Source organism: Mytilus edulis, chromosome 8 (assembly GCF_963676685.1).
Source record: "Mytilus edulis chromosome 8, xbMytEdul2.2, whole genome shotgun sequence".
NCBI lineage: Eukaryota > Metazoa > Mollusca > Bivalvia > Mytilida > Mytilidae > Mytilus > Mytilus edulis.
Window position 1 is genome coordinate 26,933,040 of NC_092351.1, and position 18,260 is coordinate 26,951,299.

An 18,260-nucleotide genomic window follows, 5' to 3' on the forward strand; every position below is an offset into this window, starting at 1 on the left:
GAAAGTTGTATTTTAAAAGACAAATGTGTCTTCTAGCTATTAAGCATCATATAAAGTACTTGAGAGAACTTTTTCTATTTTAAACCATTTTATCATTGGTAGTCAAATGAGTTTTCGAAAGTTCAAAAACACTTAAAACACGACGGGTGTCACACGTGGAGCAGGAACTTCTTACCATTCCGGAGCACCTGAGATCACCTCAGTGTTTGGTTAGGTTCGTGTTGTTGAGTCTTTAACTTCCTATGTTGTATTCTGTATATACTATCAATAGTATGTTGATCTCTTTCGTATCAGTCATGGCGTTGTCAGATTAATTCGACTTATGAGTTTGAATGTCCCTCTGGTATATTTCGCCTCTCTTTTAAATACAATTCTAATTAACAGGTTGGTGGGTGGAAAAGGAAGGGGGTAGGGTAGATAAATTGTATGAAGAAAAGGGGGTTTCCAACGAAAATATTGTGAGGGTAGAACTTATAAAAAAATAACTGTTGAAATTATTTATGTGAGACGCCAGTTCTTTAGTTAACCAGAGTTATCGTTCTTATCGTATATATAGGGGTAAATTCAGTAAATAAATATACGTCATCAGGGACCGCCCATTTGAGGGAGAGCTTTCTGTCTAAAAGTGAAGTCATGTGCTCTTCTGATTAGTAGTAATAAATATTTTTTGGTAGATGGATCAAAACTAGAGTTGAAAAAAAAAAAAAAAAATGCTGAATGTACTAATTTTTTTCCCTACAGGGTTGAAAAGTAATGGGGTCAGTATAGGAATTCAGTGCGAATCTACATTGTTTGTAAACAAGGCAATGTGAATGCCCAAAAATGCCGCATGACCCTATGTTTTTATTGTTGCAAAAGATAGGGCTACATTTGTACTTTCATGAATGATATATGAAAGTTTTTAATTTCTAAAGGTAAATCAGCTATAAATTTATTTCCACACATAGATTAGCATTAAAAAGTCAATGGGAGATTTTTTACTGAATTTTCCCCTATAGTAAATGGAGAATCTGCGACACCTATTGGTCACTGTCTATATTTCTCATAAAACCATGCAAGTACAAAGGTAAGACTACTCTATTCAGCATGAACAGGTTAGATGCCCATATCCATATTAGATCAGTTTTGGGAATAATAGATTTTTGCAAGAATTTGCTTAACAATACCAACAAAATAAGCTAATATTTACCGATTTAGATGGTTAAACTGCCATTACAACTCGCTCAAGAAAACTAAAAATGAACTTGCTATTAAGTTGGTTAAAAATAAGATGTAGTATAATAGCCAATGACACAACTGTCAACCAGAGACCAAATGGAAAAGAAAATAACAGCTATAAATCAACTATGATCAAAACCAATACCGCATAATCAGCTACAAAAGGAAATGACTAAAAAAAACTAACGGTAACAAACGATAACAACTGAATAACATGCTCCTGACTTTGGAAAGGCACATGCAGAATGTTGCGGGTTCAACATGACGAGTGCCCAACCTACCTCTAACCTGGGACTGGGGTGTAACAGTACAAAATATGAACAAATTATAAAAATCAGTTGAAAAGAGCTTAACATTTTTGAAAAGAATACAAGTTAGTTTTCATTCGAGATGCAGTAACTTTAGAAAGTTTACGCTGATGAGAAGATGAAAAACACTTTTAAGAGACGAACAAAGAAAGATAACTCAATAACATTGATAGCCTTTTCCTTTCTTAATTCGTTTACCAAATAAACAATGTTACATTATGTTGCTTATTTCTTTTCATTCACCGAAATTAAGTGTGTACCATTTTGGAATCAAAGAATATGAAACAGAAAAAGGATAAGTATTTTACAAGTTTTTATCACGATCTTTTTACAGTGAATTATTTTGCAATCATATTGATTATCTATGATAGAATTATTGTAACAATTTTATTTCGTCTTAACTTTTAGAATTTGGAAATTATGATATGAAAAATATAGCAATTTATTAAATTTCTGTGTACCAAATCTATTATTAGTTTTATTTCTTTGTTTCTGAATTTGTTAATTCGTATACGATTTACTAGTAAAATTTTATATATTGACATTCATAAATTTTAAATAGAATAAATTCCAGGGTGTATCTTAGAGTTCATTACCACAAATTTTAAATTTTGAAATAACGAATTTTGTATATTTTGCCGATATTTCATCAATGACTCAATATTTTATTTTTGATTCAAGTAAAAAAAGATTAATTTTAAGCTAGAGTTACTGCTCTTTATTCACAGAATTGATTGTCAATTCCCTTCGTAAATTATTTTCAATGTTCACTAAATTTAGATGTTTGCCGTTCTTTTGAAATTGATTATATATGATCAGGTCTACCCACTGTTATTTTCATACTATAACTTCTCTTTTCCGAATAATTGTGATATAAAAAAGAAGATGTGGTATGATTGCCATTCTGTATGTGCCTGTCCCAAGTCAGGAGCACATAATTGGCTCTAAAAGTTTAATTTAATAATTTAATTTTGTGCATCTTATAAATGTGTGTTAACCTAAATTATAGTATGGAGCTTCGAGATATTTGTAACCTTAACGCCTGTTTTATAAAAGCATTTGTTTGCACCTGTCTTACGTCAGGAACTTCAATGGTTGTCATTTGTTGATGGGGTTCATAAGTGTTAATTTTCTCGCTTTTTATAAAGACGGTTTTCCTGTATTAATTGCTTTACGCTAGTCATGTTGGTTCCCTTTAAAGCTTCCTAATAAGGCTCTGCAGTTTGACCTTTAATTGTTTGCTTTTTCACATAGAGACTTGGATGGAGACTCCGACTTATACCTCATCTTCTTATTTCTATCTTAAATTATAGACACACAGTCGAAGATTGTCGACAGAATTAATTTTATAGTAGTTGTAAAATCATATCTAAATTTGTTTGAAAGACCCAAAAGAAAACCATTAAAATCATAGAACATATTCTAACAACAATATAATTTACATACGGGGCAAGTTTAGAACATAGAAAATTAAAAAAATATATATATGAACTTAATTGGGTCAAGGGGTGCAAAGAAAATTATTTGCCAACTTTATACTTTGTGATCATAACTCGAAAAAAGAAAGGGGTTGATATCACAATTTTGAAAAAATCAGTTAAGGAAATGGAACTTTTATAAAGAAACAGTAAATAGTAGATAGACATTTTTTTTTATTAAACTGTTCTGTTGAAGCTGAGACTGCTATAACACAGTGTTATAGTGGTCTCATGTTGAAGTCATTCATGAATCTGAATTATAAAAATAATGTTTCGAAGCTTTTTTTTAGAAAATAAATTTGAATGGTTAATGAATTACGAATATAGTAATATTTTAAAATATAAATTCAATATAACGAACAGAGAATTCATTACAAAATACAACCTGCATCGTAAATATGAGAATGAGAATGATTGAGTTGTCTCTCTTTGTCCTAAAAGATGTTATAGTAAAATCAATACAATGATTATTGTAATTTCCCATAATTGTCAAATTGGTTTATTGTTGATTATGTAATGAATATTTACAATGTAATTAATCTGCCCTTCAAAGACAACCTAATCCTATCGAAGGTCCTGGGTTTTCTATGGGCGCTCCTAAACCAGTAAAAACTTGCCGCCACTAAATAACCCAAAAGTGGAGCTTAAAAGTTGCGTTAAGCCACCATCAATCAATCAATCAATCAAGCAATCAATCAAAGAGCACCTGTATTAGTTAATGAAATTATGTATTTGTATTCCCTTTAATCCATGACATATGTTGAATATGCAATACACAGCACTTTTCATGTTGATGTGTACCTGAGAAGGAGGCCGTGAAACACTATTGAATGTATATAAAGCGCCAACATCGTGCGCAACGTCATAGTTATATAAATATATATTTAAATATGTGTGTTGTTCATGATGTTCAAACTGGTTTTTTTTTTTTACCTCGGTGTGTTTGTAGGCCTTTATTGTCATTTTGTGTTTCTTTGAGCTTATTGTCCGATTAATGTCTTACGCTTCTTGTGAGTCCATTTAAAGGACGCACATATATTTTTCTTTACATGAACAATATAACCAATATAACGCAGCTAACTAAAGTTGTCGTCAAAATATATTTCCCAGGCTGACGGAAACTATATGGGAAACAATAATATTGTTGGTTGAAAATATCGGAAATTATTAACTGTTAAAAGTACAATCTTTCTGTTCATTTCCCTGGGAAACTTTTCATTAATACCAGTTGAACATACACAGTTTTACAGGGAAGTAGTTTTGTGACTGACATTATTACAACTTGATTTTCTAAATAGTGTGGTGGTTTATACCAGGTTCGGCGGTACAAAACCTCTACAAAAAAGTAGAATGACTACCATATCTCTGATAGACAACATCCTCATAAATGATGCTCACATGGTGGTACAATTTTCGAGATGGAATAGGTAATTTTCAAGATTCAAGATGGGTTAACCAGGCGGCACACAAAACCGCCAAACTTATTTGAAAGCATTTTCTATTCTGACTTATTGGTGCTTCTGCGGCGACCCCCCCCCCCCCCCCCCCACATTATGGTATCAGAAGATAGATGACCCCAAAATTTCAACAACCTTAAAAAAGGTGTCTTCGTACTCATACTTAAACAAGATTGAATAAATGTATATAAATGTTCTAGGGCACAAAGTATAAATATTTCTCACTGATTCATTCTACTTTCTTGTAGAAACATTTTGAAGAAGAGTCCATTGGCAAAAGAAAATTAGAAACATCAATTCTACAAAACAATACACCGACGCCTTAAACTAACGATTGAATTAAATCAAATCAAACTGGAAAATGGGACGAACTCGTGTGCTTTACTTTTACCCATGACAAAAAAATTACATTTTCTGCAATAGTCATTAACATGAATATGAGGACGGGCTATCATAACAAATGGAACGTATCAATGACACATTTATAGGAATTGTCTTGACCAAGACATATATACGTGTACACCGCTCGTGTTTGTCCATTTTGTAGCATGGAGCTCAATGAAGAACATTACTGGTTTGGAATAAATTTCAAAGTTTGTTGGCTGGGGAATGCAATATTTTGACTTTTTTGGTAACGGTTGATATAATTGTGGTTTCACAGCTCCCGATATTTTATTATCTCCACTTTGTCTCTTGTATCAGATATATACGATTTGGCCGTGGTCTTGTCGGTTTTTCTTTCGACTTTTGGTTTCAATTGTCATACTGCTTTTATTATTTTTTTACTTCATTTTGCACGGGGAAAGGTTAGGAAAAACATCTGTTAGTGTAAAAATAAGGAGTCTGAATATTGTAAAAATGTCTTATACATATTATCGTAGAGATCCTGTTAGAATCGGAATGATAAAACAGTAATCATCCAAAATTGCAGCACCGATACATAAATTCAAAGAAAATCTTAGAATTACATAACAAAATAAGAAAAACGACACAATTGTCTCATGTAATGAGCCTATCTTTCGGTGGTTGTCAGTGTTTGCCGTCTGTTATTTCTGTTTTTCGTTTATTGTTTTGTCATAATTTAGGTGACTAAACGGAAATACGGTATATGATTTGCTTATTGTTGAAGGCCGTTTGGTGTCCTATGGTTGCTCAAATCCAAATACATGTCATTCGGACTTGCTGAACAGTGGTCTCATTGACAATCATACCACATCTACACATGTAGTTATCTTAAAATAATTGCCAAAAATGCGTGCTATTTTCTAATATTTTCACAAAAGTTAAAGCTGATGAAATTTAGACTTACACCACATCTTCCTATATCGTTAAAGAGTTTTATGTACAGACAAATATATTGGAATCAACTTCGACACCAGAAGATTGCTCAAATGTCATATGGTATAAAACCACTCCAGCCCAGAGACGCGATATTTCAGTCGGTCTTTCAGATGATGAAGTTAACGTTTCGTTAAAACTTTTAAAGGTTTTCTATCTCATATAAATATTATAATGTAATAGTCATATAAATCCATTGTCCTGAAAATCGTGTTTTCATGTCAAACTTTATTAACTATTGGTCAAGTTTAAGGACTTTGGAACTTTCGTGTACCAATGATTTACGAATTTGACGATTTCGTATGATAAGACAAAAGACATTCATCAATCCTTTTTATTCTGAGGTTGGCACTAACTTGGTTTTTGCATAGGTATACATTATATCGTATGGGGCCTTATCAAAGAATATATAACTTTGCTTTTGATAACCAAGAGAAACATGACGGGGGCCACCAGTGGACCAAGATTTTTCTCGGAATATCTGAGTTCAACATTAGTTGTTGGTGTTGGTGTTATTCAATATATTTTTCCTCATTTTTTATGTCCTTTCGTAGTTTTTGAAAGGTCATAATGAAGTGTAATGATATAAAATGTAACTTGATAATAAGCGTTGTTGAAGGTTTAAAATATATGTTGTGTCTGACCGCCGATATACTGATGACCTATACTTTGAAACTGGGTCATGTAAAGAATAATCTGATGTCAAAATATGTTATAATTATCTTAAAGAAATGATTCAACTTATTTAAAAAAAAAAAGAATTACGCTGGTTTCAACTGGAAGACTTGACTGCTGTGACAACCACTATAGCTAAGATTATCTTGATTTAGCATATTTTTTTTCTGTTTTGGTGGTGTTAGATAACTACAGTAAATGTTTTTGTTTGAGATATTTTGCCTAAGCTTTTGGTTTACAATTGTAGTTTCATTTACATCTGTCCTTTACATATAAGCTTCAACGACCTTGACATCTGCCATAGATTCTAGGCTTTTGAAAAGCATGCATGTTTTACTTTGATAGACTCACTAAGTTATGTAAAATTCCACGAGGCGTTAATAAACAACAAATATAGAAAATGCAGTCTTATTAAATCATAATGGAAAAAAACGAACAAAAAATGAAAAATCCACTGAATGAATTAATTGGTGTGTTGTTAACCTTCTACAATATGAATATAATTTATGACACTAATATCTAGCAGTTGATTTTATGTTGAATCCTGTTTCACAGATGATTTTTTCAGTTCCGTTAACGATTCTCGTTTCAATGTTTTTGGACTTTCCACGTCACTTCGCGACGGAGATGAAATCTTACTACAGTTTGATATGGGAGATAACTCAGTTAAAGACGGAGAGTCTGGAGATTCGGGGCTATTTTTCTTTGATTCCGACGAAGACAGTGGTCGCGGTCTTCGTTTTGCTTCATCTTTCTTCCATTTCATTCGTCGATTTTGAAACCAAATTTTAATGTGTCTCTCAGTAAGATTTAACATGGCGGCAAGTTCTATTCTTCTAGGTCTTGAAATATATTTGTTAAAATGAAATTCCTTCTCAAGTTCTAATAACTGTCCTCTGGTGTAAGCTGTTCGTGTTCGTTTGTTTTCATCCTCAATTGAGAACTGTGCACCTGAAACGATAAATTACAAACATTAAGTATATTGAAAATTTGTCCAATATGACTTTCTATGAAGTTTATCTCGTGAGCAGTGACCAATTGTAGCAGAGGTAAGTCTAACGGAAAACTTAATTAGGTCGAACGTTATCAATTTTGCACTAACGTATATATATTTTTTCATATCGAACTCTAAAATATATATTAAGTGAGCATGAGAGATCCAGTAATCGCATAAGGCTTTGTTTGCTAAGTTTTTACATTTTTATTTTTATATATTTCTAAGACTTAGTGCCTGTTCAAAATGAAAATATTGTATCCTGCCGAAAATCCTACTTTAACGAGTACCTTCTCGTTGGTGAACAGGGAATTAATAAATAGATGATAAATACTCATAAGTATGTAATTTACTTATGTTTTCCTATTTAACCTCAACAGTGATGACGTGTGCAAATATAAACTACACTAACTATAGTGTATACGCGAAATATTATGATTTTTACGCTCAAATGTAAGTGCAATACGCTTAAATGTTAGTGAACTGATAATGGTGCATTGGTTAAATCATGACAAAGGGATTTAGCACAGCCAATAGGTCGGACTCAGTGCATGCAAGTTCTCAGAAGCGAAGTATAAGCATAAATGTTTACCAAACTGATGTTGTTAATAGAACCCACAAACTTAGATGAGATCAATGTAACTCATTGATCCTTAGAATAACGTTATTCTTAAAAGTTATTAATTTAGCACTGAAGTATATTATTTTTAGCAACTGCGAGTACTCTTTGATTGGGACTTTTTGTTGGCTTTTTTTGTGTTTCTTGTCGATCTGATGAGTAAACCCCTTTTCAAGTGATTTTACAGTTTATTGTTATGCTTTTATACCACTGCAACGGGTTCGAAGGGTTGAAGGTTCACAAACATGTTCACCCCGCCACATTCTTTAGGAGCCTGTAATCAAATGATCTCAAATGGTTGTCATTGATTGCTATCGGTCATGATTATTTTTTTGCATGTACACGTATAACATATTGTGTGTGTTGGTTAAATATTCGTTGGTTGTGATTTTGGTTCTATAGGACATCTGACTTTATTAAGTCAAAGTTTGCATAAAACCCCTATATTACCGACTATCGCAAAGGCAACGAAAATATAGGGTCTGTGTTCCCGATTGCTGTTACGTACAATTGGGAAAAGTCGTTTGTATAAGAAGGATGATGTGGAAAATTAAGGGTACGGACTGACACACAATAAGAATAATTATGCTCAGACATATTTGATTTTAATGTATCTCTGAAAGTTGGCCCAAGACCACAATTAATGACCCCGCTTTTCACCCCGCTTTTCGTTGTTCACGAATATAGTTCCCTTTAATTTAAGTGTATTACGAATATAGTTCCCTTTAATTTAAGTGTATTTCTTCTTAATTTTTTTTCTTTCCTTTTCTCAAACATTTCTTAGCTTTTATAAGGTGGAAATGAAAGAAGAGAGGTGAAATAATTTTTTAGATGTTTTATTTTAACTGATTTTGATATGGAAAGAGTGATTAGGTCAGGTGCAAAAAGGTGATATTTACAGTTTTCGGAACATCTCTTGACTTGTCCATAGGGGTATGGATGTGTATTGGCTAAATTTGTAAGTTGTAAACATGCAATGTTTCTGAAACTTGGACATATTTTTGGACTTGTACTGTACATTACACACACAAAAGATCTGCCAAAAAGAACAGTTCAATTTTTTTTTATGAGACAAAACGTTATAAAGAACTAATAGAGGAATTAATTGTGGTCTCGGGCCAGTTAATTCACGAAACGAACATCATTTTTATTTTACGACTTGTTGCTTCAATTTTTAAATTTTTTTTACTGGGTTATCTCTTTCAAATTTACAAAGAAGAAAATATCTAATAAAAATCAAAACTCTAAATCCTAGATTTCTTTTACTTCTGTAATGTTAATTTTCCTTAACGAGATGAGATTGTTTTCACGGAATTCCAACCTACATTACATACATTTTTATTTAAATACAATGTAAATATTTAATCTGAAATACAAATGACAGAAATATATATTTTATAACAAAATATTTATCCGAGTTAAAAGGAACAGACAAGTATCAATATCGTGTTGTCAAGAACACCGAGACAACGGACAAACATGTAAATAATAGTCAAGCATCCTTATACTTCACAACAAAGAAACGATGCATTGACCGTGGTCAACCTGTTCTAATCTTATGTACACAGTCATGTTTTGACAAACAGTCCAAGCTGAGGTGATAATCCATTAGTACATTCCTAAACCACAAACACTAAATCCGAACTTAATTTCTAAACAAGTAGTATCAAAATTCACAATTTCTGTGTAAACAAAGATGGTACATTTTCAGTTTAGAAATTCTTTTATTTGAAGTTCCCACATACATTTCTTCAACGATTTACAATAGAAGAAGTATATCTTTACACATGACTACGATTCCACTTAGTCTAGCGATCTATTTTGGCGAAATATGTAAGAAACACTTAAATTACCTCATTGCACTATTTTCACTTCAAATTTATCTTTGATATCTGTTTAATAAGTATTATGAAGTTCAGTCACCTTTCGGTACTATTTTTTTTATACTAGCTGTTAACTTTTTTTGTTGAATTGAAGAGTAGGAGTTTAAATACTTGTATTTGAACTTTGCCACATTTTAGAAGTCTGTCTAAAGACAGCGGGTGTCTGCATGTTTTATCTTTATGTTTTGACATTAAGAAAAACTTACTGTCGGTACTAGATATTTGAGAGTATCTGTCAAATCTATACCCAGTTTTCTAAACTAGTCGCAAATTTAAAACTTAACATTCATAAAATATATTATCATTGTAGAAAACCATTCATTGATCTCCTTAAAATGTCTTTTTGTTGTTGTTGTTGTTGGGTTTCTGTCTCATTAACTTATACCTAACATCTCTTTTGATTTCAGTCATACAAAATATATTTTTTTCCCTGAATAAAAAAAATGTACAGAGATTTAAAGGCTGCCATGCTGTAAAACAGACCTTTGATATAGTCTAATTTGGCCTGACAGCTGTTGCAAATAACACTTGACAAGTGTTTTTTTTCATAAATGATAATTACAGTGGAACCTGCCTAGTCCGACACCTGAGTATTCGAACATCCTGCTTTATAAACCGACACATTTTCATGGTCCTTAACATATACCTATCTATCCTTACAGTAATCCGATACCCTGCTAAATCCGAAAACAAAATGCAGGTCCCCTAGTGTGTCGGATTGCACAGGTTACACTGTATAGGGGATAACTTTTCGGCCTACAACTGTTCCGGCCGCTCTCGATGTTTTGAGAGGATTTTTTGTTATCGTAAATGGGATAGAGACTTGTTTCCTGTCCGCATTAATTTTGAATTTAAATTAAAAGATTGTGAAATTGAATATCCTGTGTTAATAAATAACCTTACTTTAGACAGGATGAAAATGAATATTCTGCAACACAAAATACAAGAAACATTTGTTACGCTGTAAGTGCAGATAAATTACTGTGTCTAGAAAAACATGTATAGCAACAGATGAATTTTTTTTTTATAGTAAATCCGCACAAAAAAAAAAACCCCGAACCTGCCTACCCACTCTGCTACATGGATAAAACCAGAGGGTTCCAAATATCTGACAAAAAGTAAAAACAAGACCATCTAAATCTAATATTCTTAAACTCATGTTGATAGTTAACTGTATACATTCGCTGACTGCACAAGTTTCTTACTCAACAGTACTTGTGTTTAATCCCGTCACATTCTGTATGAGAGTCTGGCTGATCTGGGTGGGGGTCTTAATTTGTCCTTCTATAGCTTGCTGTGCGATATGGGTTGTGCTTATTGTTGAAGAGTTTACGGCAATCTATTGTTGCTAACATCAACGTCATTTTGTCTCATTTGCAATCATACAATTCATCTCGTTATTTTTTTTATCTTAATCTTTTTTTTAAGTCGTAGCGGTCATTGAGTTATACTTTTGAATTAACACCTTATTTGTTTTGATCTGTTCATTAGGCCAACACAATATATACGCTTTTCTTGCATCCAAAGTAGGTAGGTAGTTAGGTAGAATGATACTGAACATTACAGTTCATATGCAATTGTAAGTCCACGATTTTTGTCCATTGAGTATCTGCGTAGTTGTTCCCCTTTGAACTTGATAAAACGAAACTGTCCAAAACATATATTTTTACATGCATGTAATTGTGTAATTTAAGATATTTATACATCTAATTTTCTTGTGACTGAAAAAGGTACGCGGGAAAATTGTGTACGCTGTAGGTCGTAATAAAAGTGGGCATTTCGAGAGAACTACAGGTTATTTGTTTACTAAAATGTACAATAAATGTTCATAGTAATCGTAGTTTTTGAACGATTTTGTTCATTTCACACAATTGTTGTCAGGTCTACCTTTTTGAATTAATTTACCTATTAAATTGTTCATTTTGGAACAAAAGGTTTATTTTTTTGACTGAATGGGATAGATATTGTTTCCGTTTGAATATCATATCATATCATTATTGTGAAAACAAAATGTGTGGGTCAAGTAACTCTCTTTGTGATAAGAGTACAACAAGTCAAAAGTTTGAGTACATTGGAGAGAACAGTCCGAACGAAGACCTGTTGTTTCGCATTATGCTGTCTAGTTTACTAGCACACCAGTCTTTGCCTTAACGTTTAAATGCCGCTTGCTTAACCTTGTTATCAGGGAACCATCGAATGCAAATCTTACAAGCCCGGTTTGACCCCACCCAGTATATTTCTATTTTGAAGTCAGGAACAAAATTTAGTTTGTTTAACAATACATACAGTCAGGAAATTTGACACACACACACAAACACCATTTGTAATAAAACTGATGAAAATATTACATGATTTACCTGCCTATGCCATGGCTAGGGAATAAGAGAGCAATCGATCGACGTAAAATCAAAGACTTCTTAACATGCATTTCAAGTCGACAAGTCTACATTCCATTTGATGTCAACAAATGAAAGCTACGGTAGAAATCAGATAATGGGCAATGTGGACGCAGAGAATTCCTCTGTACTTTTCAAAATGATCGAATAGTGTAGAACATATGTATATCATGAGAGTAGGGAGAAAGAAAGCAGATCTATGAAGTATGGAAAACAATATCATAAAATTTAGAAAATTAAGTTTTATATTGAAACAAATACATTTTCCAAATTCATACATATTCAAAATCGAAAGTTTGAAAATTCCATTTTAACTTCATCACAGTTGAGCTTTATCACGGGATCAAAACCTATAAAAATTTAAGACAACACTGTATATTGTTTTTCGCTCTCGCTATCCAAAACATCATCGCATGATAAATCAAGTTCTCCAGGTACAGACATATTTCGTGAAGCATCATCGCATGATAAATCAAGTTCGCCAGGTACAGACATATTACGTGAAACTAGACCCTGCGACGAAATGTTTTCGTAGTGTGAAATTTGGTAAGCTCTACAACATTTGCAATTTCCACATGGATCTTCCTGTAATTGGGGATCTGCATACGATATCTGGCTACTGTTTGAATATCCATCATTTGTTGTGAACAATGCGTGCGATGTGTTGTTTACAGTGAACAATGATTGCGATTGGTTGTTTACAGATTCCAGAATGTCCCATTTGTTGGCGTTCAAGTTAAAATCACATTGATTCCTCTCTGTCCAAGTGCAAAAGTCTTCAAAACTGAACTCATTTTTGATAAAAAGTTTCATTATATCAGATGCCACTGAACTAAAAGTGTTACTTGAATTATAAAGATTATTGTCGACTGAGGAATTGTTTAAATTATCTGGTTTAGTTGGCTGGTTAGAACTATAACTATCATTGCTGCTACCGTCTTGTAAACTGTCATTGATCACAAATCTAGAATTGTTTGTGTAATCTTCAGAATGATGAGCGCCTCTATTTTCTGTTTCAAGCGATTTTCTGGTCTTTGTGCGTCGGCTTCTTCTAGTGTTGTACCGTTTGCCATCTTCGTCATTGTCATTCTCGAGAGCATTCACTTCTTTTTGAAAGGCAGAAATGTCTAACGTTGGTTTTGAAAACGATTTCCGTCGAGTCCGGATTTCAGAAACGACATCTCTGTAGCCATATACAAAATACGGATGAGCAAATTCAAATGTTTTTCCATCGTCAAGAAATTTCCAGTCAAAAGAGTACTCTCGGAAAAGCCGTCTAAAATTTACAAAGGAAGGAATTTGTAGAAAACCTGGGTAACATTTCATTACTTCTTTTTCAAACAAATCAGGGTCGTCTACCTGAACAGCAGTGCCACAACCGTTCCATTTCACCAAGTATCCATTATTTGCAACATCATATAGTTTTTCTGGAAATGGGTCTTTTGAATCAAAGCTAAGTCTTACTCTGACAGAATTCGTAACCTTCCCTTGATGACAGTTCATAACGTGTTTGCTTCTTCACAACGCACTTCGGGTTTGTTGATGTTTGCGTTTGAAATTTACGTCACTTTGAACGTCATAAAATAACTTCCGGAAATCGGAGTTCGGGCAAAACTCTGTTTTTTTCCCGGAATTAATACGACATGAAAATGTATGGGCGATAGACAGTTTTCAACAGTTGTACTTAACTTAAGTATTTCATACATACCATGAGTTCGTACTTACAATATCAAAGTCATAATGTATTTCACTGATTTTTTTTTTAGTTTTCATCGAGATTTATGGAATATTTACTATAAATGTAGCAGTATTTTAATTGATACTGAATGTGTAAAAAAAAAAGGTACTTGGAGTATTTGTTGGACCTTAACATCAGATATTTAATCAATTTTTAGATTGCATGAACACGATTTTCTGAAAAATCGATAGGTTAATACACTAAATCTTTCAAGTAAGTCTTTTATGAATATTGTGTAAATTATGTTTGATAAATGCTATTTTAATGAATGTTTTCGGAATTTAATATATTCAAGAATTATCTTGATATTGCTGTAATGTAAACCCGGATTTAAATAACTGACAAGAGCGGCTGTCATAATATTTTGAAATATTTTTTACCTTGAGTCAATGCTCTCGAAAATCAAATATCGTAAGTTTCATATCAAACAATAGAGAAATACTTAAATAATAAACTTAATTATGAAAATGTACAACATTCGAAAAAAAAAGTCATTGCAGTGTTCATATTGTATTGAAAAGAGACCCACATTACCATCGATAAAAGCTAGTGGAGGGTTTAATGCGAATGTGTCAAAATATGAAGTCGCGCCTGGAGGAGTAGTATAAAAAACAATAACTGTTTTTTTTGGGTAGTTTATAATACTAAACAATGAAAATGCCGGGAATTTCCTTATCGTATATAAATAAATATGTATATTAAGTTATAAATACAAAACTGGTTGTATGCTAAAGATAGTATTTAAGGGTATATAATTATTTATTTCATTTAGAATGCTTCGTGAATTGTAATTTCTTATCTCTATATTCAATACCTACGAGAAGAAAATAATTTAAAAAATAACTGGTGTGCTTATGCTGATGTCAGAGAAGGAGATCAGGCAGCGGCACACTATAGGTGATTCTGACGTAGATAAAAAACAGGGGCGGATCCAGCAATTTAAAAAAAGGGGGGTTGTAACCCAGGACAAAAACGGGGGGGATCCAACTACATGTGCCCATTCAAATGCATTGATCGTCCAAAAAAAGGGGGGTTCCAAACCCTGGAACCCCCTGGATCCGCGCCTTCGAGAGGAAAAAAAACTTGTGACGGGTTCCAAGATACATAACTTAACAGTTGTTTTGCACGCAAATGTTTTGAGCAAATTCCTGTTTAGATAAAAGAAAAAACTTTCATGCCTAAACATTCTATTCTTAAAATAATTTGGGAAGACTGATTCCTTTAGAAAAAAGAACATATGTTTTTTGCCGCAGGTGTATGAGTCCTCGAGATGCCCTGTAATAAATAAATATCATGTGCACACAAAAACCAATTAGGAATTGTCTTGCCCTTTCTGAAACGCATTTCAGTAATCTTCATAATATAGTTGTGTCTTTGAAAATGGATAATAAAAACTGCCAATCCGGTTGAGCAAGAAGTACAAATGAAATCTTCTCTAACAATTTTGTGATTAAAATTTTTTTTTAATATACTCTAACACAGCTTTATATTTCGTCCGCGATTGTCTTTGTTTCTAAATGTTTTTGTCCATTGGGGATGTTTGGTTTTCGGAGGTCTCTGTTTGGCACATTTTTATATTCTTAACCGTCCATAATCAACTATTTTCATATTGTATGGTTGCTGTCTTATTGACACTTGCCTACATTTTTTACTCTAAATAAACGTGTTTCCAAAAATAAATATAATAGTAGTTCAAAAATGACAAATATGACCGTCTTTTCAAATGACTTCTAAAAGGTTTGGCAAAACACCACGATTGGTGATATCAATTGAATTAGAGACTTTTTATTATGGTAAATAGAAATTATTATTCAAATAAAACAAAAAATAAATTAATCGTTTTTTTTTCATATTACAAATTTTCTCTTAACATGTGTCATGTTGTTCACGGAATCTAAAGAAAGGGGGAGTAAAACAGGCTACTTTATGAGTGGAATATTCAAAAGTCTATGCATTAACCATTTAGGTTGCTCCGTAAGGGGGCGGGTACACAGCCCTCTCGTAAACCCCCCTCTGTACCTCAAGTGAGTGTACCATGATGATTTAATTTTACAATAATTATATACATGAATGATTATTATTGTTTATATACTGTGTATATCGTCAGTGGTCAACAAGAGAGAGTTGACTTTTTAGGTAGCTACAATATTTATTCCATAAAAATTAAACAAGAATGGATTATATATCTACATCTCACATTGCTCTATTTAAAGATTGATTTACACTCAGTTGGGGGTATAACTAGTGTCAAATTTTATTTGAACAGACAACTTCAGGGTTTTTACATTGTATTGCCTCAGAAAAAGAGTACTAGTATTAAAGTTGTCTTACTGCATTTAATGAATATCATAAGTTTTTTTATTAACTCAAAATGTTTTAGATTTTGATTTGATAAGGAGGTCGTGTATATACGGCGTGGGTAAGAACAATACAACTGCCTTTGCTAATTGTTTTCTAATTTTTTTTATGAATCCATAACAAATCTAACATCTAAAAAAAAATCATGTACTTTCATTTAATGAAAAATTTGGATTTACGCGGGAAACAAGAGGGTTTAACCCATAACAAGAATTTCTTAATCAATAAATCCAACATACATTTTAGTCTATTTTTTTGTTTAAACAATTTTTACCCAGACATCAATGTAATATTTGTTCAAACAGATACACAAAGGATTTGAGACAGCGACAAACAGAATTCCATACCATCGTTTTTATTACACAGGATAGTTCTCGCTGAACCCCGTCTCACGGATGCTACCAAATAACGGGTATTACTACGCCATGTTACCAAACTATTTCTTCATTTTACATCGTACATAAATAGACATATGTTTTAAACTGATAATCTGTTAAATATTAAGTTACACAATTTAAAACTAGTTGAATGGAATCAAGGTTCTTTCCAAATCCTCTAGTTCGTTGTTCTTTGTAGATTTTATTCTCGTACTAAAGAAGTTAATCTTGTGACATTTGTGAGAATGCACAAGTTATATCATATCTAATTTAATCTTTTATTAAGAAATGAATATGAATTTAGACTAGAGTTTTTCGTTGTCATTTAGGGATACCAGAGTTTCTGAAATTGTTTTTTTTATACCAGGGAATACTTTATAAAGCACACATAAACTAAACGTTTGGCTATATCTAGACTGTATGTATCAATTAGAATAGAAACTTCAAATGCGGAGAATTTTATATATGTATCTATAATGGTATCAAGCATTTTTAGAATAAGAGCACTAGCGGATCTAGAAATTTTCATAAGTGGGGGCCCACTGACTGCCTAAGAGGGGCCCGCTCCAGTCACGCTTCAGTGATTCCCTATATAAGCAACCAATTTTTTTCCAAAAAAGAGGGGCCCGGGCCCCCTGACCCCCCCCTAAATCTGCCTCTGAAGAGGCGATGACCTAATAATTTTAGTCGGCATTAAGACCAAGACCAAAAATAGTACTTCCAGATAAGTACAAAAAGGTTTTAACAAGAAAGTCACTTCCAACTGCAAAAAATATGAATGATAATTAAATTATTTTACCAAATTTTAAAGATTGTAAACTGTATATATTTCTTTAGGTTTTAGATACTCTTCTAGTTCCATATAGTACATTTAATCTACTGAAGACCAGTATGTTCACCATATTTTTTTTGAAGACATAGTACATAGAGTGGCGATCATAAACGTTTGCAGTAGTATTTATTTAAAGACGATATTTTAGGTTCAAAGGGGAATAACTCGTAGAAAATGGAACTGATGATATTTTGTTATAATGGATATGAACAATTTACATGTCACATCCTTATTATCGACAAAGTTTTATGAAATTATAATGTGTATTTTAAGAGGAATTGTGATCACAAACTGTCGGAGTAGTATATGTAGGCAGCAACTCTGAGTTCAAAGAGACATAACCCCTAGAAAAAAATAGAACTATAATTTCCTGTCAATATGCACATCTACATAGGATGTCGATATTATCTACAAATTTTAGGAAATTCAGTTGCGTTGTCTGAGGAGTTGAGAAGAAGAACTATTGCTGTAGAATAATTTGTTTAAAATTCTAAGTTCAAAGGGGTATAACTCCTAGAAAAAATAGAAACATATTTTCCTGTCGACATACGTTAATCATCAAAACTGAGTGTCGCTTGTCTTCACCAGC

At 32.6% G+C, this 18,260-nt stretch overlaps 1 protein-coding gene across 3 annotated transcripts in view; it reads right to left on the reverse strand.

The window, feature by feature from the left end:
• Nucleotides 1-6,868: 6,868 nt before the first annotated feature.
• The window catches only part of LOC139485237 (pancreas/duodenum homeobox protein 1-like), a 32,140-nt gene continuing 20,748 nt past the window's right edge, over nt 6,869-18,260 (reverse strand). For all 3 annotated transcript variants that reach the window (XM_071269523.1, XM_071269525.1, XM_071269524.1), the window contains one exon: nt 6,869-7,425. In XM_071269523.1, the coding sequence (XP_071125624.1) occupies nt 7,007-7,425 (419 nt within the window). In that variant the 3' untranslated portion in view covers nt 6,869-7,006. The remainder of the gene's footprint in view (nt 7,426-18,260) is intronic.